Source organism: Scyliorhinus torazame, chromosome 4 (genome assembly GCF_047496885.1).
Source record: "Scyliorhinus torazame isolate Kashiwa2021f chromosome 4, sScyTor2.1, whole genome shotgun sequence".
In the NCBI taxonomy this organism is placed as follows: Eukaryota; Metazoa; Chordata; class Chondrichthyes; order Carcharhiniformes; family Scyliorhinidae; genus Scyliorhinus; species Scyliorhinus torazame.
The window spans coordinates 351,529,978-351,546,351 of NC_092710.1; the positions used below are offsets into that span (position 1 = coordinate 351,529,978).

The following is a 16,374-nucleotide window of genomic DNA, read 5'->3' on the forward strand; positions in this document are numbered from 1 at the left end:
AATGACAATACCTGTGCCTCTGCAATACCAGCCCAATGACAATACCTGTCTCTCTGCAATACCAGCCCAATGACAATACCTGTGTCTTTGCAATACCAGCCCAATGACGATACCTGTGTCTCTGCAATACCAGCCCAATGACGATACCTGTGTTTCTGCAATACCAGCCCAATGACAATACCTGTGTCTTTGCAATACCAGCCCAATGACAATACCTGTGTCTCTGCAATACCAGCCCAATGACAAAACCTGTGTCTCTGCAATACCAGCCCAATGACAATACCTGTGTCTCTGCAATACCAGCCCAATGACGATACCTGTGTCTCTGCAATACTAGCCCAATGACAATACCTGTGTCTTTGCAATATCAGCCCAATGACTATACCTGTGTCTCTGCAATACCAGCCCAATGACAATACCTGTGTCTCTGCAATACCAGCCCAATGACAATACCTGTGTCTTTGCAATACCAGCCCAATGACAATACCTGTGTCTCTGCAATACCAGCCCAATGACGATACCCGTGTCTCTGCAATACCTGGGTCTCTGCAATACCAGCCCAATGACGATACCTGTATCTCTGCAATACCAGCCCAATGACAATACCTGTGTCTCTGCAATACCAGCCCAATGACAATACCTGTGTCTCTGCAATACCAGCCCAATGACGATACCTGGGTCTCTGCAATACCAGCCCAATGGCAATACCTGGGTCTCTGCAATACCAGCCCAATGACAATACCTGTGTCTCTGCAATACCAGCCCAATGACAATACCTGTGTCTCTGCAATACCAGCCCAATGACAATACCTGGGTCTCTGCAATACCAGCCCAATGACAATACCTGTGTCTCTGCAATACCAGCCCAATGACGATACCTGTGTCTCTGCAATACCAGCCCAATGACTGTGTCTCTGCAATACCAGCCCAATGACAATACCTGTGTCTCTGCAATGCCAGCCCAATGACAATTCCTGGGTCTCTGCAATACCAGCCCAATGACGATACCTGGGTCTCTGCAATACCAGCCCAATAACAATACCTGGGTCTCTGCAATACCAGCCCAATGACAATACCTGTGTCTCTGCAATACCAGCCCAATGACGATACCTGTGTCTCTGCAATACCAGCCCAATGACAATACCTGGGTCTCTGCAATACCAGCCCAATGACGATACCTGTGTCTCTGCAATACCAGCCCAATGACGATACCTGGGTCTCTGCAATACCAGCCCAATGACGATACCTGTGTCTCTGCAATACCAGCCCAATGACAATACCTGTGTCTCTGCAATACCAGCCCAATGACAATACCTGTGTCTCTGCAATACCAGCCCAATGCCAATACCTGTGTCTCTGCAATACCAGCCCAATGACAATACCTGTGTCTCTGCAATACCAGCCCAATGACAATACCTGTGTCTCTGCAATACCAGCCCAATGCCAATACCTGGGTCTCTGCAATACCAGCCCAATGACAATACCTGTGTCTCTGCAATACCAGCCCAATGACTGTGTCTCTGCAATACCAGCCCAATGACAATACCTGTGTCTCCGCAATGCCAGCCCAATGACAATTCCTGGGTCTCTGCAATACCAGCCCAATGACGATACCTGGGTCTCTGCAATACCAGCCCAATAACAATACCTGTGTCTCTGCAATACCAGCCCAATGACAATACCTGTGTTTCTGCAATACCCGCCCAATGACGATACCTGTGTTTCTGCAATACCAGCCCAATGTCGATACCTGTGTCTCTGCAATACCAGCCCAATGACAATACCTGTGTCTCTGCAATACTAGCCCAATGACAATACCTGTGTCTCTGCAATACCAGCCCAATGACAATACCTGTGTCTCTGCAATACCAGCCCAATGACGATACCTGTGTCTTTGCAATACCAGCCCAATGACAATACCTGTGTTTCTGCAATACCCGCCCAATGACGATACCTGTGTTTCTGCAATACCAGCCCAATGTCGATACCTGTGTCTCTGCAATACCAGCCCAATGACAATACCTGTGTCTCTGCAATACTAGCCCAATGACAATACCTGTGTCTCTGCAATACCAGCCCAATGTCGATACCTGTGTCTCTGCAATACCAGCCCAATGACGATACCTGTGTCTCTGCAATACCAGCCCAATGACAATACCTGTGTCTCTGCAATACTAGCCCAATGACAATACCTGTATCTTTGCAATACCAGCCCAATGACGATACCTGTGTCTCTGCAATACCAGTCCAATGACAATACCTGTGTCTCTGCAATACCAGCCCAATGACAATACCTGTGTCTCTGCAATACCAGCCCAATGACAATACCTGGGTCTCTGCAATACCAGCCCAATGACAATACCTGTGTCTCTGCAATACCAGCCCAATGACGATACCTGTATCTCTGCAATACCAGCCCAATGACAATACCTGTGTTTCTGCAATACCAGCCCAATGACGATACCTGTGTCTCTGCAATACCAGCCCAATGACAATACCTGTGTCTCTGCAATACCAGCCCAATGACGATACCTGTGTTTCTGCAATACCAGCCCAATGACAATACCTGTGTCTTTGCAATACCAGCCCAATGACAATACCTGTGTCTCTGCAATACCAGCCCAATGACAAAACCTGTGTCTCTGCAATACCAGCCCAATGACAATACCTGTGTCTCTGCAATACCAGCCCAATGACGATACCTGTGTCTCTGCAATACTAGCCCAATGACAATACCTGTGTCTTTGCAATATCAGCCCAATGACTATACCTGTGTCTCTGCAATACCAGCCCAATGACAATACCTGTGTCTCTGCAATACCAGCCCAATGACAATACCTGTGTCTTTGCAATACCAGCCCAATGACAATACCTGTGTCTCTGCAATACCAGCCCAATGACGATACCCGTGTCTCTGCAATACCTGGGTCTCTGCAATACCAGCCCAATGACGATACCTGTGTCTCTGCAATACCAGCCCAATGACAATACCCGTGTCTCTGCAATACCAGCCCAATGACAATACCTGTGTCTCTGCAATACCAGCCCAATGACGATACCTGGGTCTCTGCAATACCAGCCCAATGACAATACCTGGGTCTCTGCAATACCAGCCCAATGACAATACCTGTGTCTCTGCAATACCAGCCCAATGACAATACCTGTGTCTCTGCAATACCAGCCCAATGACAATACCTGGGTCTCTGCAATACCAGCCCAATGACAATACCTGTGTCTCTGCAATACCAGCCCAATGACGATACCTGTATCTCTGCAATACCAGCCCAATGACAATACCTGTGTTTCTGCAATACCAGCCCAATGACGATACCTGTGTCTCTGCAATACCAGCCCAATGACAATACCTGTGTCTCTGCAATACCAGCCCAATGACGATACCTGTGTTTCTGCAATACCAGCCCAATGACAATACCTGTGTCTTTGCAATACCAGCCCAATGACAATACCTGTGTCTCTGCAATACCAGCCCAATGACGATACCTGTATCTCTGCAAAACCAGCCCAATGACAATACCTGTGTTTCTGCAATACCAGCCCAATGACGATACCTGTGTCTCTGCAATACCAGCCCAATGACGATACCTGTGTTTCTGCAATACCAGCCCAATGACAATACCTGTGTCTTTGCAATACCAGCCCAATGACAATACCTGTGCCTCTGCAATACCAGCCCAATGACAATAACTGTCTCTCTGCAATACCAGCCCAATGACAATACCTGTGTCTTTGCAATACCAGCCCAATGACGATACCTGTGTCTCTGCAATACCAGCCCAATGACAATACCTGTGTCTTTGCAATACCAGCCCAATGACAATACCTGTGTCTCTGCAATACCAGCCCAATGACAAAACCTGTGTCTCTGCAATACCAGCCCAATGACAATACCTGTGTCTCTGCAATACCAGCCCAATGACGATACCTGTGTCTCTGCAATACTAGCCCAATGACAATACCTGTGTCTTTGCAATATCAGCCCAATGACTATACCTGTGTCTCTGCAATACCAGCCCAATGACAATACCTGTGTCTCTGCAATACCAGCCCAATGACAATACCTGTGTCTTTGCAATACCAGCCCAATGACAATACCTGTGTCTCTGCAATACCAGCCCAATGACGATACCCGTGTCTCTGCAATACCAGCCCAATGACAATACCTGGGTCTCTGCAATACCAGCCCAATGACGATACCTGTGTCTCTGCAATACCAGCCCAATGACAATACCTGTGTCTCTGCAATATCAGCCCAATGACAATACCTGTGTCTCTGCAATACCAGCCCAATGACGATACCTGGGTCTCTGCAATACCAGCCCAATGACAATACCTGGGTCTCTGCAATACCAGCCCAATGACAATACCTGTGTCTCTGCAATACCAGCCCAATGACAATACCTGTGTCTCAGCAATACCAGCCCAATGACAATACCTGTGTCTCTGCAATACCAGCCCAATGACAATACCTGTGTCTCTGCAATACCAGCCCAATACCTGGGTCTCTGCAATACCAGCCCAATGACAATACCTGTGTCTCTGCAATACCAGCCCAATGACTGTGTCTCTGCAATACCAGCCCAATGACAATACCTGTGTCTCTGCAATGCCAGCCCAATGACAATTCCTGGGTCTCTGCAATACCAGCCCAATGACGATACCTGGGTCTCTGCAATACCAGCCCAATATCAATACCTGTGTCTCTGCAATACCAGCCCAATGACAATACCTGTGTCTCTGCAATACCAGCCCAATGACGATACCTGTGTCTCTGCAATACCAGCCCAATGACAATACCTGTGTCTCTGCAATACCAGCCCAATGACAATACCTGTGTCTCTGCAATACCAGACCAATGACGATACCTGTGTCTTTGCAATACCAGCCCAATGACAATACCTGTGTTTCTGCAATACCCGCCCAATGACGATACCTGTGTTTCTGCAATACCAGCCCAATGTCGATACCTGTGTCTCTGCAATACCAGCCCAATGACAATACCTGTGTCTCTGCAATACTAGCCCAATGACAATACCTGTGTCTCTGCAATACCAGCCCAATGTCGATACCTGTGTCTCTGCAATACCAGCCCAATGACGATACCTGTGTCTCTGCAATACCAGCCCAATGACAATACCTGTGTCTCTGCAATACTAGCCCAATGACAATACCTGTATCTTTGCAATACCAGCCCAATGACGATACCTGTGTCTCTGCAATACCAGTCCAATGACAATACCTGTGTCTCTGCAATACCAGCCCAATGACAATACCTGTGTCTCTGCAATACCAGCCCAATGACAATATCTGGGTCTCTACAATACCAGCCCAATGACAATACGTGTGTCTCTGCAATACCAGCCCAATGACGATACCTGTATCTCTGCAATACCAGCCCAATGACAATACCTGTGTTTCTGCAATACCAGCCCAATGACGATACCTGTGTCTCTGCAATACCAGCCCAATGACAATACCTGTGTCTCTGCAATACCAGCCCAATGACGATACCTGTGTTTCTGCAATACCAGCCCAATGACAATACCTGTGTCTTTGCAATACCAGCCCAATGACAATACCTGTGCCTCTGCAATACCAGCCCAATGACAATACCTGTCTCTCTGCAATACCAGCCCAATGACAATACCTGTGTCTTTGCAATACCAGCCCAATGACGATACCTGTGTCTCTGCAATACCAGCCCAATGACGATACCTGTGTTTCTGCAATACCAGCCCAATGACAATACCTGTGTCTTTGCAATACCAGCCCAATGACAATACCTGTGTCTCTGCAATACCAGCCCAATGACAATACCTGTGTCTCTGCAATACCAGCCCAATGACAATACCTGTGTCTCTGCAATACCAGCCCAATGACGATACCTGTGTCTCTGCAATACTAGCCCAATGACAATACCTGTGTCTTTGCAATATCAGCCCAATGACAATACCTGTGTCTCTGCAATACTAGCCCAATGACAATACCTGTGTCTTTGCAATACCAGCCCAATGACAATACCTGTGTCTCTGCAATACCAGCCCAATGACGATACCCGTGTCTCTGCAATACCAGCCCAATGACAATACCTGGGTCTCTGCAATACCAGCCCAATGACGATACCTGTGTCTCTGCAATACCAGCCCAATGACAATACCTGTGTCTCTGCAATACCAGCCCAATGACGATACCTGGGTCTCTGCAATACCAGCCCAATGACAATACCTGTGGCTCTGCAATACCAGCCCAATGACAATACCTGGGTCTCTGCAGTACCAGCCCAATGACGATACCTGTGTCTCTGCAATACCAGCCCACTGACAATACCTGTGTCTCTGCAATACCAGCCCAATGACAATACCTGTGTCTCTGCAATACCAGCCCAATGACGATACCTGGGTCTCTGCAATACCAGCCCAATGACAATACCTGGGTCTCTGCAATACCAGCCCAATGACAATACCTGTGTCTGCAATACCAGCCCAATGCCAATACCTGTGTCTCTGCAATACCAGCCCAATGACAATACCTGTGTCTCTGCAATACCAGCCCAATGACAATACCTGTGTCTCTGCAATACCAGCCCAATACCTGGGTCTCTGCAATACCAGCCCAATGACAATACCTGTGTCTCTGCAATACCAGCCCAATGACTGTGTCTCTGCAATACCAGCCCAATGACAATACCTGTGTCTCTGCAATGCCAGCCCAATGACAATTCCTGGGTCTCTGCAATACCAGCCCAATGACGATACCTGGGTCTCTGCAATACCAGCCCAATAACAATACCTGTGTCTCTGCAATACCAGCCCAATGACAATACCTGTGTCTCTGCAATACCAGCCCAATGACGATACCTGTGTCTCTGCAATTCCAGCCCAATGACAAGACCTGGGTCTCTGCAATACCAGCCCAATGACGATACCTGTGTCTCTGCAATACCAGCCCAATGACGATACCTGGGTCTCTGCAATACCAGCCCAATGACGATACCTGTGTCTCTGCAATACCAGCCCAATGACAATACCTGGGTCTCTGCAATACCAGCCCAATGACAATACCTGTGTCTCTGCAATACCAGCCCAATGCCAATACCTGTGTCTCTGCAATACCAGCCCAATGACAATACCTGTGTCTCTGCAATACCAGCCCAATGACAATACCTGTGTCTCTGCAATACCAGCCCAATACCTGGGTCTCTGCAATACCAGCCCAATGACAATACCTGTGTCTCTGCAATACCAGCCCAATGACTGTGTCTCTGCAATACCAGCCCAATGACAATACCTGTGTCTCTGCAATGCCAGCCCAATGACAATTCCTGGGTCTCTGCAATACCAGCCCAATGACGATACCTGGGTCTCTGCAATACCAGCCCAATAACAATACCTGTGTCTCTGCAATGCCCGCCCAATGACGATACCTGTGTTTCTGCAATACCAGCCCAATGTCGATACCTGTGTCTCTGCAATACCAGCCCAATGACAATACCTGTGTCTCTGCAATACTAGCCCAATGACAATACCTGTGTCTCTGCAATACCAGCCCAATGTCGATACCTGTGTCTCTGCAATACCAGCCCAATGACGATACCTGTGTCTCTGCAATACCAGCCCAATGACAATACCTGTGTCTCTGCAATACTAGCCCAATGACAATACCTGTATCTTTGCAATACCAGCCCAATGACGATACCTGTGTCTCTGCAATACCAGTCCAATGACAATACCTGTGTCTCTGCAATACCAGCCCAATGACAATACCTGTGTCTCTGCAATACCAGCCCAATGACAATACCTGGGTCTCTGCAATACCAGCCCAATGACAATACCTGTGTCTCTGCAATACCAGCCCAATGACAATACCTGTGTCTCTGCAATACCAGCCCAATGACAATACCTGGGTCTCTGCAATACCAGCCCAATGACAATACCTGTGTCTCTGCAATACCAGCCCAATGACAATACCTGTGTCTCTGGCTCTGTAACTGTCCTTGTCGCAGTGAACACCGTCCTCTTATTAAACCCACCTAGCTCTCGTCCATAACAGGAATGGTAGGTCTGTCCCACCAAGCCCTTTCTTACCCGCACCTTCTCCCTCAGGTGCGTCTCTTGGAGGAAGACTGTTGGCTTTCAGGTGGGTGAAGACTCTGGACCTCTTCACTAGGCTCTCAAGTCCGTCCGTCCCGTGTGTGTCCCCCCCCCCCCACCACCACCACCACCACCACCACCACCACCACCAACACCACCACCACCACCACCACCAACACCACCAACACCACCAACACCAACACCCCCCCCCCCCCCCCCCCCCCATGCAGGATCAACCATACTTTTTTTCTCTTTAAAATAATTTTACAGTACCCAATTATTATTTTCCAATTAAGGGGCAAGTTAGCATGGCCAATCCAACTACCCTGCAAATCCGCAGACACGGGCAGAATGTGCAAACACCACACGGACAGTGACCCGGGGCCGGGATCGAACCCGAGTCCTCAGTGCCTTGAGGCAACAGTGCTAACCACCATACGGCCCAGGATCAACCACACTTACCTTGTGGATGCGCCCCTGCACTCTGAGGGTCGCCTTTGTTTGGAACCCTCCGAAGCGGCACGGTAGCACAGTGATTAGCACTGTTGCTTCACAGCTCCAGGGTCTAAGGTTCGATTCCCGACTTGGGTCACTGTCTGTGTGGAGTCTGCACGTTCTCCCTGTGTATGCGTGGGTTTGTTCCGGTTTCCTCCCACAAGTCCCGAAAGACGTGCTGTTGGTGGATTGGACATTCAGAATTCTGCCTCTGTGACCTGAACAGGCTCCGGAATGTGGCGACTAGGGGCTTTTCACAGTAACTAAATTGCAGTGTTAATGTAAACCTACTTGTGACACTAATAAAGATTATTATTATAGCAGTGCCTTTGTGTTCCTTGCTGCCAAGTGCGATCCGTCTCGGCCAGCCCAGCGCCCTTCACCCCTCCTTTGTCCTTCTGTTAACCCGCCGAGTTTGTTTCCCCCCGCCCATTGCCCCGTGAATGTCCCCTGCCTCCCACCCCTCATTTATATCCCTTGATACCACCCCATGTGCAGTATTCCGAATCAGATGTGATTCTGATCCAGTTTAACCTGTTGTTTCTGATGTGATTCTGATCCAGTTTAACCTGTTGTTTCTGATGTGATTCTGATCCAGTTTAACCTGTTGTTTCTGATTATATTGCAGAATGTGGTCAATGGGCAACATCTGGAGAAAGTGGAGGAGATTGTGCGCGATATGATTCGACGGGATGAGGTTGTCTTCACGACAGAACTCCCTCTCAGTCAGGTCAACTGCATCATTGGCCTGAGGACAGTCGATGAGGTATCAGCAACAAGGCCAGCCATGTGCTGACTGTCTGACATCCAATCCTCCCTGTCCTACAGAGCAGCACTCCCTCAGTACTGACCCTCTGACAGTGCAGCACTCCCTCAGTACTGACCCTCTGACAGTGCAGCACTCCCTCAGTACTGACCTTCTGACAGCGCAGCGCTCCCTCAGTACTGACCCTCTGACAGTGCGGCACTCCCTCAGTACTGACCCTCTGACAGTGCAGCACTCCCTCAGTACCGACCCTCTGACAGTGCGGCACTCCCTCAATACTGACCCTCTGACAGTGCGGCACTCCCTCAGTACTGACCCTCTGACAGTGCAGCGCTCCCTCAGTACTGACCTTCTGACAGTGCAGCACTCCCTCAGTACTGACCCTCTGACAGTGGGGCACTCCCTCAGTACTGACCCTCTGACAGCGCAGCGCTCCCTCAGTACTGACCTTCTGACAGTGCAGCGCTCCCTCAGTACTGACCCTCTGACAGTGCGGCACTCCCTCAGTGCTGACCCTCTGACAGCGCAGCACTCCCTCAGTACTGACCCTCTGACAGTGCAGCACTCCCACAGTACTGACCCTCTGACAGCACGGCACTCCCTCAGTACTGACCCTCTGACAGTGCAGCACTCCCTCAGTACTTACCCTCTGACAGTGCAGCACTCCCTCAGTACTGACCCTCTGACAGTGCAGCACTCCCTCAGTACTGACCCTCTGACAGTGCAGCACTCCCTCAGTACTGACCCTCTGACAGTGCAGCACTCCCTCAGTACTGACCCTCTGACAGTGCAGCACTCCCTCAGTACTGACCCTCTGACAGTGCAGCACTCCCTCAGTACTGACCATCTGACAGTGCAGCACTCCCTCAGTACTGACCCTCTGACAGTGCAGCACTCCCTCAGTATTGACCCTCTGACAGTGCAGCACTCCCTCAGTACTGACCCTCTGACAGTGCAGCACTCCCTCAGTACTGACCCTCTGACAGTGCAGCACTCCCTCAGTACTGACCATCTGACAGTGTTGCACTCCCTCAGTACTGACCCTCTGACAGCACGGCACTCCCTCAGTACCGACCCTCTGACAGTGCAGCACTCCCACAGTACTTACCCTCTGACAGTGCAGCACTCCCTCAGTACTGACCCTCTGACAGTGCAGCACTCCCTCAGTACTGACCCTCTGACAGTGCAGCACTCCCTCAGTACTGACCCTCTGACAGTGCAGCACTCCCTCAGTACTGACCCTCTGACAGTGCAGCACTCCCTCAGTACAGACCCTCTGACAGTGCAGCACTCCCTCAGTACTGACCATCTGACAGTGCAGCACTCCCTCAGTACTGACCCTCTGACAGTGCAGCACTCCCTCAGTACTGACCCTCTGACAGTGCAGCACTCCCTCAGTACTGACCCTCTGACAGTGCAGCACTCCCTCAGTACTGACCCTCTGACAGTGCAGCACTCCCTCAGTACGGACCCTCTGACAGTGCAGCACTCCCTCAGTACTGACCCTCTGACAGTGCAGCACTCCCTCAGTACTGACGCTCTGACAGTGCGGCACTCCCTCAGTACTGACCCTCTGACAGTGCAGCACTCCCTCAGTACTGACCCTCTGACAGTGCAGCACTCCCTCAGTACTGACCCTCTGACAGTGCAGCACTCCCTCAGTACTGACTCTCTGACAGTGCAGCACTCCCTCAGTACTGACCCTCTGACAGTGCAGCACTCCCTCAGTACTGACCCTCTGACAGTGCTGCACTCCCTCAGTACTGACCCTCTGACAGTGCAGCGGTCCCTCAGCACTGACCCTCTGACAGTGCGACACTCCCTCAGCACTGACCCTCTGACAGTGCGGCACTCCCTCAGTACTGACCCTCTGACAGTGCAGCACTCCCTCAGAACTGACCCTCTGACAGTGCAGCACTCCCTCAGTACTGACCCTCTGAAAGTGCAGCACTCCCTCAGTACTGACCCTCTGACAGTGCGGCATTCCCTCAGTACTGACCCTCTGAAAGTGCAGCACTCCCTCAGTACTGACCCTCTGACTGTGCAGCACTCCCTCAGTACTGACCCTCTGACATTGCAGCACTCCCTCAGTCCTGACCCTCTGACAGTGCAGCACTCCCTCAGTACTGACCCTCTGACAGTGCAGCACTCCCTCAGTCCTGACCCTCTGAAAGTGCAGCACTCCCTCAGTACTGACCCTCTGACTGTGCAGCACTCCCTCAGTACTGACCCTCTGACATTGCAGCACTCCCTCAGTACTGACCCTCTGACAGTGCAGCACTCCCTCAGTACTGACCCTGTGACAGTGCAGCTCTCCCTCAGTACTGACCCTCTGAAAGTGCAGCACTCCCTCAGTACTGACCCTCTGACAGTGCTGCACTCCCTCACTACTGACCCTCTGACAGTGCAGCACTCCCTCAGTACTGACCCTGTGACAGTGCAGCTCTCCCTCAGTACTGACCCTCTGAAAGTGCAGCACTCCCTCAGTACTGACCCTCTGAAAGTGCAGCACTCCCTCAGTACTGACCCTCTGACAGTGCTGCACTCCCTCAGTACTGACCCTCTGACAGTGCAGCACTCCCTCAGTACTGACCCTGTGACAGTGCAGCTCTCCCTCAGTACTGACCCTCTGAAAGTGCAGCGCTCCGTCAGAGATGATCGTAGAGCAGTTGATGTGGTGTATATGGATTTCAGCATAGCGTTTGATAAGGTTCCCCACGGTAGGCTATTGCAGAAAATACGGAGGCTGGGGATTGAGGGTGATTTAGAGATGTGGATGAGAAATTGGCTAGTTGAAAGAAGACAGAGGGTGGTGGTTGATGGGAAATGTTCAGAATGGAGTACAGTCACAAGTGGAGTACCACAAGGATCTGTTCTGGGGCCGTTGCTGTTTGTCATTTTTATCAATGACTAGAGGAAGGCGCAGAAGGGTGGGTGAGTAAATTTGCAGACGATACTAAAGTCGGTGGTGTTGTCGATAGTGTGGAAGGGTGTAGCAGGTTACAGAGGCATATAGATAAGCTGCAGAGCTGGGCTGAGAGGTGGCAAATGGAGTTTAATGTAGAGAAGTGTGAGGTGATTCACTTTGGAAGGAATAACAGGAATGCGGAATATTTGGCTAATGGTAAAGTTCTTGAAAGTGTGGATGAGCAGAGGGATCTAGGTGTCCATGTACATAGATCCCTGAAAGTTGCCACCCAGGTTGATAGGGTTGTGAAGAAGGCCTATAGAGTGTTGGCCTCTATTGGTAGAGGGATTGAGTTCCGGAGTCGGGAGGTCATGTTGCAGCTGTACAGAACTCTGGTACGGCCGCATTTGGAGTATTGCGTACAGTTCTGGTCACCACATTATAGGAAGGACGTGGAGGCTTTGGAGCGGGTGCAGAGGAGATTTACCAGGATGTTGCCTGGTATGGAGGGAAAATCTTATGAGGAAAGGCTGATGGACTTGAGGTTGTTTTCGTTGGAGAGAAGAAGGTTAAGAGGAGACTTAATAGAGGCATACAAAATGATCAGGGGGTTGGATAGGGTGGACAGTGAGAGCCTTCTCCCGCGGATGGATATGGCTGGCATGAGGGGACATAACTTTAAACTGAGGGGTAATAGATATAGGACAGAGGTCAGAGGTAGGTTCTTTACGCAAAGAGTAGTGAGGCCGTGGAATGCCCTACCTGCTACAGTAGTGAACTCGCCAACATTGAGGGCATTTAAAAGTTTATTGGATAAACATATGGATGATAATGGCATAGTGTAGGTTAGATGGCTTTTGTTTCGGTGCAACATCGTGGGCCGAAGGGCCTGTACTGCGCTGTATTGTTCCATGTTCTATGTTGGAATAGGGATTGGTGTCCATTCTTGCCATCGGACTGGATGGCGCTCCCTATCCCCCATACCGATTTCAGCATTTGCGGCTGATTCTTCTCTCCCAGTCATTAAGTCTCCTGCTCCTTAATTACCATTAATGGCAAAGCAGGGAGAAAGTCTCGACTTTGGCATGAGCTGCAGTAGAGGGTGAATGATTAATGAGTACGGGAGAAACGCAACATTTCTTCGGAGTGGTTGGAGAGAAGGCCCATGTTAAGGCCCAGGCTTTTTCGGGTGTGCAGATCGATTTGCTTGTTTGATACTAACTGTGTCCGCCTGTGTTGTGTCACAGGTTTATCCCGATCCTGTGCGTGTGGTGTCAGTCGGGCTGAATATTGAACAGTTATTGCTTTCAAATAACGCACAAGCTACTTCGGTGGAACTGTGCTGTGGAACGTGAGTAATAAGTTTTTAATGGAGAGAGCTTTACTCTGTATCTAACCGTGTGCTGTCCCTGTCCTGGGGGTGTTTGATGGGGACAGTGTAGAGGGGGCTTTACTCTGTATCTAACCCCGTGCTGTACCTGTCCTGGGAGTGTTTGATGGGGACAGTGTAGAGGGAGCTTTACTCTGTATCTAACCCTGTGCTGTACCTGTCCTGGGAGTGTTTGATGGGGACAGTGTAGAGGGACCTTTACTCTGTATCTAACCCTGTGCTGTCCCTGTCCTGGGAGTGTTTGATGGGGACAGTGTAGATGGAGCTTTACTCTGTATCTAACCCCGTGCTGTCCCTGTCCTGGGAGTGTTTGATGGGGACAGTGTAGAGGGAGCTTTACTCTGTATCTAACCCCGTGCTGTCCCTGTCCTGGGAGTGTTTGATGGGGACAGTGTAGAGGGAGCTTTACTCTGTATCTAACCCCGTGCTGTCCCTGTCCTGGGAGTGTTTCATGGGGACAGTGTAGAGGGAGCTTTACTCTGTATCTAACCCCGTGCTCTCGCTGCCCTGGGAGTGTTTGATGGGGACAGTGTAGAGGGAGCTTTACTGTGTATCTAACCCCGTGCTGTACCTGTCCTGGGAGTGTTTGATGGGGACAGTGTAGAGGGAGCTTTACTCTGTATCTAACCCCATGCTGTCGCTGTCCTGGGAGTGTTTGATGGGGTCAGTGTAGAGGGAGCTTTACTCTGTATCTAACCCCGTGCTGTCCCTGTCCTGGGAGTGTTTGATGGGGACAGTGTAGAGGGAGCTTTACTCTGTATCTAACACTGTGCTGTCCCTGTCCTGGGGGTGTTTGATGGGGACAGTGTAGAGGGAGCTTTACTCTGTATCTAACCCCGTGCTGTACCTGTCCTGGGAGTGTTTTATGGGGACAGTGTAGAGGGAGCTTTACTCTGTATCTAACCCCGTGCTGTACCTGTCCTGGGAGTGTTTGATGGGGACAGTGTAGAGGGAGCTTTACTCCGTATCTAACCCCATGCTGTCCCTGTCCTGGGAGTGTTTGATGGGGACAGTGTAGAGGGAGCTTTACTCTGTATCTAACCCCGTGCTGTCCCTGTCCTGGGAGTGTTTGATGGGGACAGTGTAGATGGAGCTTTACTCTGTATCTAACCCCGTGCTGTCCCTGTCCTGGGAGTGTTTGATGGGGACAGTGTAGAGGGAGCTTTACTCTGTATCTAACCCCGTGCTGTCCCTGTCCTGGGAGTGTTTGATGGGGACAGTGTAGAGGGAGCTTTACTCTGTATCTAACCCCGTGCTGTCCCTGTCCTGGGAGTGTTTCATGGGGACAGTGTAGAGGGAGCTTTACTCTGTATCTAACCCCGTGCTCTCGCTGCCCTGGGAGTGTTTGATGGGGACAGTGTAGAGGGAGCTTTACTGTGTATCTAACCCCGTGCTGTACCTGTCCTGGGAGTGTTTGATGGGGACAGTGTAGAGGGAGCTTTACTCTGTATCTAACCCCATGCTGTCGCTGTCCTGGGAGTGTTTGATGGGGTCAGTGTAGAGGGAGCTTTACTCTGTATCTAACCCCGTGCTGTCCCTGTCCTGGGAGTGTTTGATGGGGACAGTGTAGAGGGAGCTTTACTCTGTATCTAACCCCGTGCTGTACCTGTCCTGGGAGTGTTTTATGGGGACAGTGTAGAGGGAGCTTTACTCTGTATCTAACCCCGTGCTGTACCTGTCCTGGGAGTGTTTGATGGGGACAGTGTAGAGGGAGCTTTACTCCGTATCTAACCCCATGCTGTCCCTGTCCTGGGAGTGTTTGATGGGGACAGTGTAGAGGGAGCTTTACTCCGTATCTAACCCCATGCTGTACCTGTCCTGGGAGTGTTTGATGGGGACAGTGTAGGGGGAGTTTACTCTCTAATCCAGTGCTCCCACTGTCTTTCAGGCATTTGCTGCGGACAGGGGTGATCGAGGACCTGGTGATTGTGTCAGAGAGACAGCTCGGGAAGAGGATCAGCAGAGTAACGGCTGTAACAGGAGAGGAAGCCAGAAAGGTGGGTGGGGCTTAAAGGTTTGAGTGATATGGGGGAAGGTGTGGTCAGGATATCAAACTTGATGATCAGCCAATATCACATTGAATGGCGCCGCGGGCCCGAATGGCCTACTCCTGATTCTGCCTGCCTCGGGAACCCTGTCTGCCACGGGAACCCTGTCTGCCTCGGGAACCCTGTCTGCCTCGGGAACCCTGTCTGCCTCGGGAACCCTGTCTGCCTCGGGAACCCTGTCTGCCTCGGGAACCCTGTCTGCCTCGGGAACCCTGTCTGCCTCGGGAACCCTGTCTGCCACGGGAACCCTGTCTGCCTGGGGGAACCCTGTCTGCCTGGGGGAACCCTGTCTGCCTGGGGGAACCCTGTCTGCCTGGGGGAACCCTGTCTGCCTGGGGGAACCCTGTCTGCCTGGGGGAACCCTGTCTGCCTCGGGAACCCTGTCTGCCACGGGAACCCTGTCTGCCTGGGGGAACCCTGTCTGCCTGGGGGAACCCTGTCTGCCTGGGGGAACCCTGTCTGCCTGGGGGAACCCTGTCTGCCTGGGGGAACCCTGTCTGCCTGGGGGAACCCTGTCTGCCTGGGGGAACCCTGTCTGCCTGGGGGAACCCTGTCTGCCTGGGGGAACCCTGTCTGCCTGGGGGAACCCTGTCTGCCTGGGGGAACCCTGTCTGCCTGGGGGAACCCTGTCTGCCTGGGGGAACCCTGTCTGCCTGGGG

The 16,374-nt window shown here is 51.1% G+C and overlaps 2 protein-coding genes across 6 annotated transcripts in view; both read left to right on the forward strand.

The window, feature by feature from the left end:
* The window catches only part of LOC140411199 (WD repeat-containing protein 26), a 365,602-nt gene that overhangs the window by 156,143 nt on the left and 193,085 nt on the right, over positions 1-16,374 (forward strand). The window lies entirely within an intron of this gene.
* LOC140411264 (alanine--tRNA ligase, mitochondrial-like) overlaps positions 1-16,374 on the forward strand; it is a 155,250-nt gene that overhangs the window by 116,599 nt on the left and 22,277 nt on the right. The window contains exons 6-8 of the mRNA XM_072500387.1: positions 9,232-9,369; positions 13,525-13,628; positions 15,556-15,664. Of these exons, the coding sequence (XP_072356488.1) occupies positions 9,232-9,369; positions 13,525-13,628; positions 15,556-15,664 (351 nt within the window). The remainder of the gene's footprint in view (positions 1-9,231; positions 9,370-13,524; positions 13,629-15,555; positions 15,665-16,374) is intronic.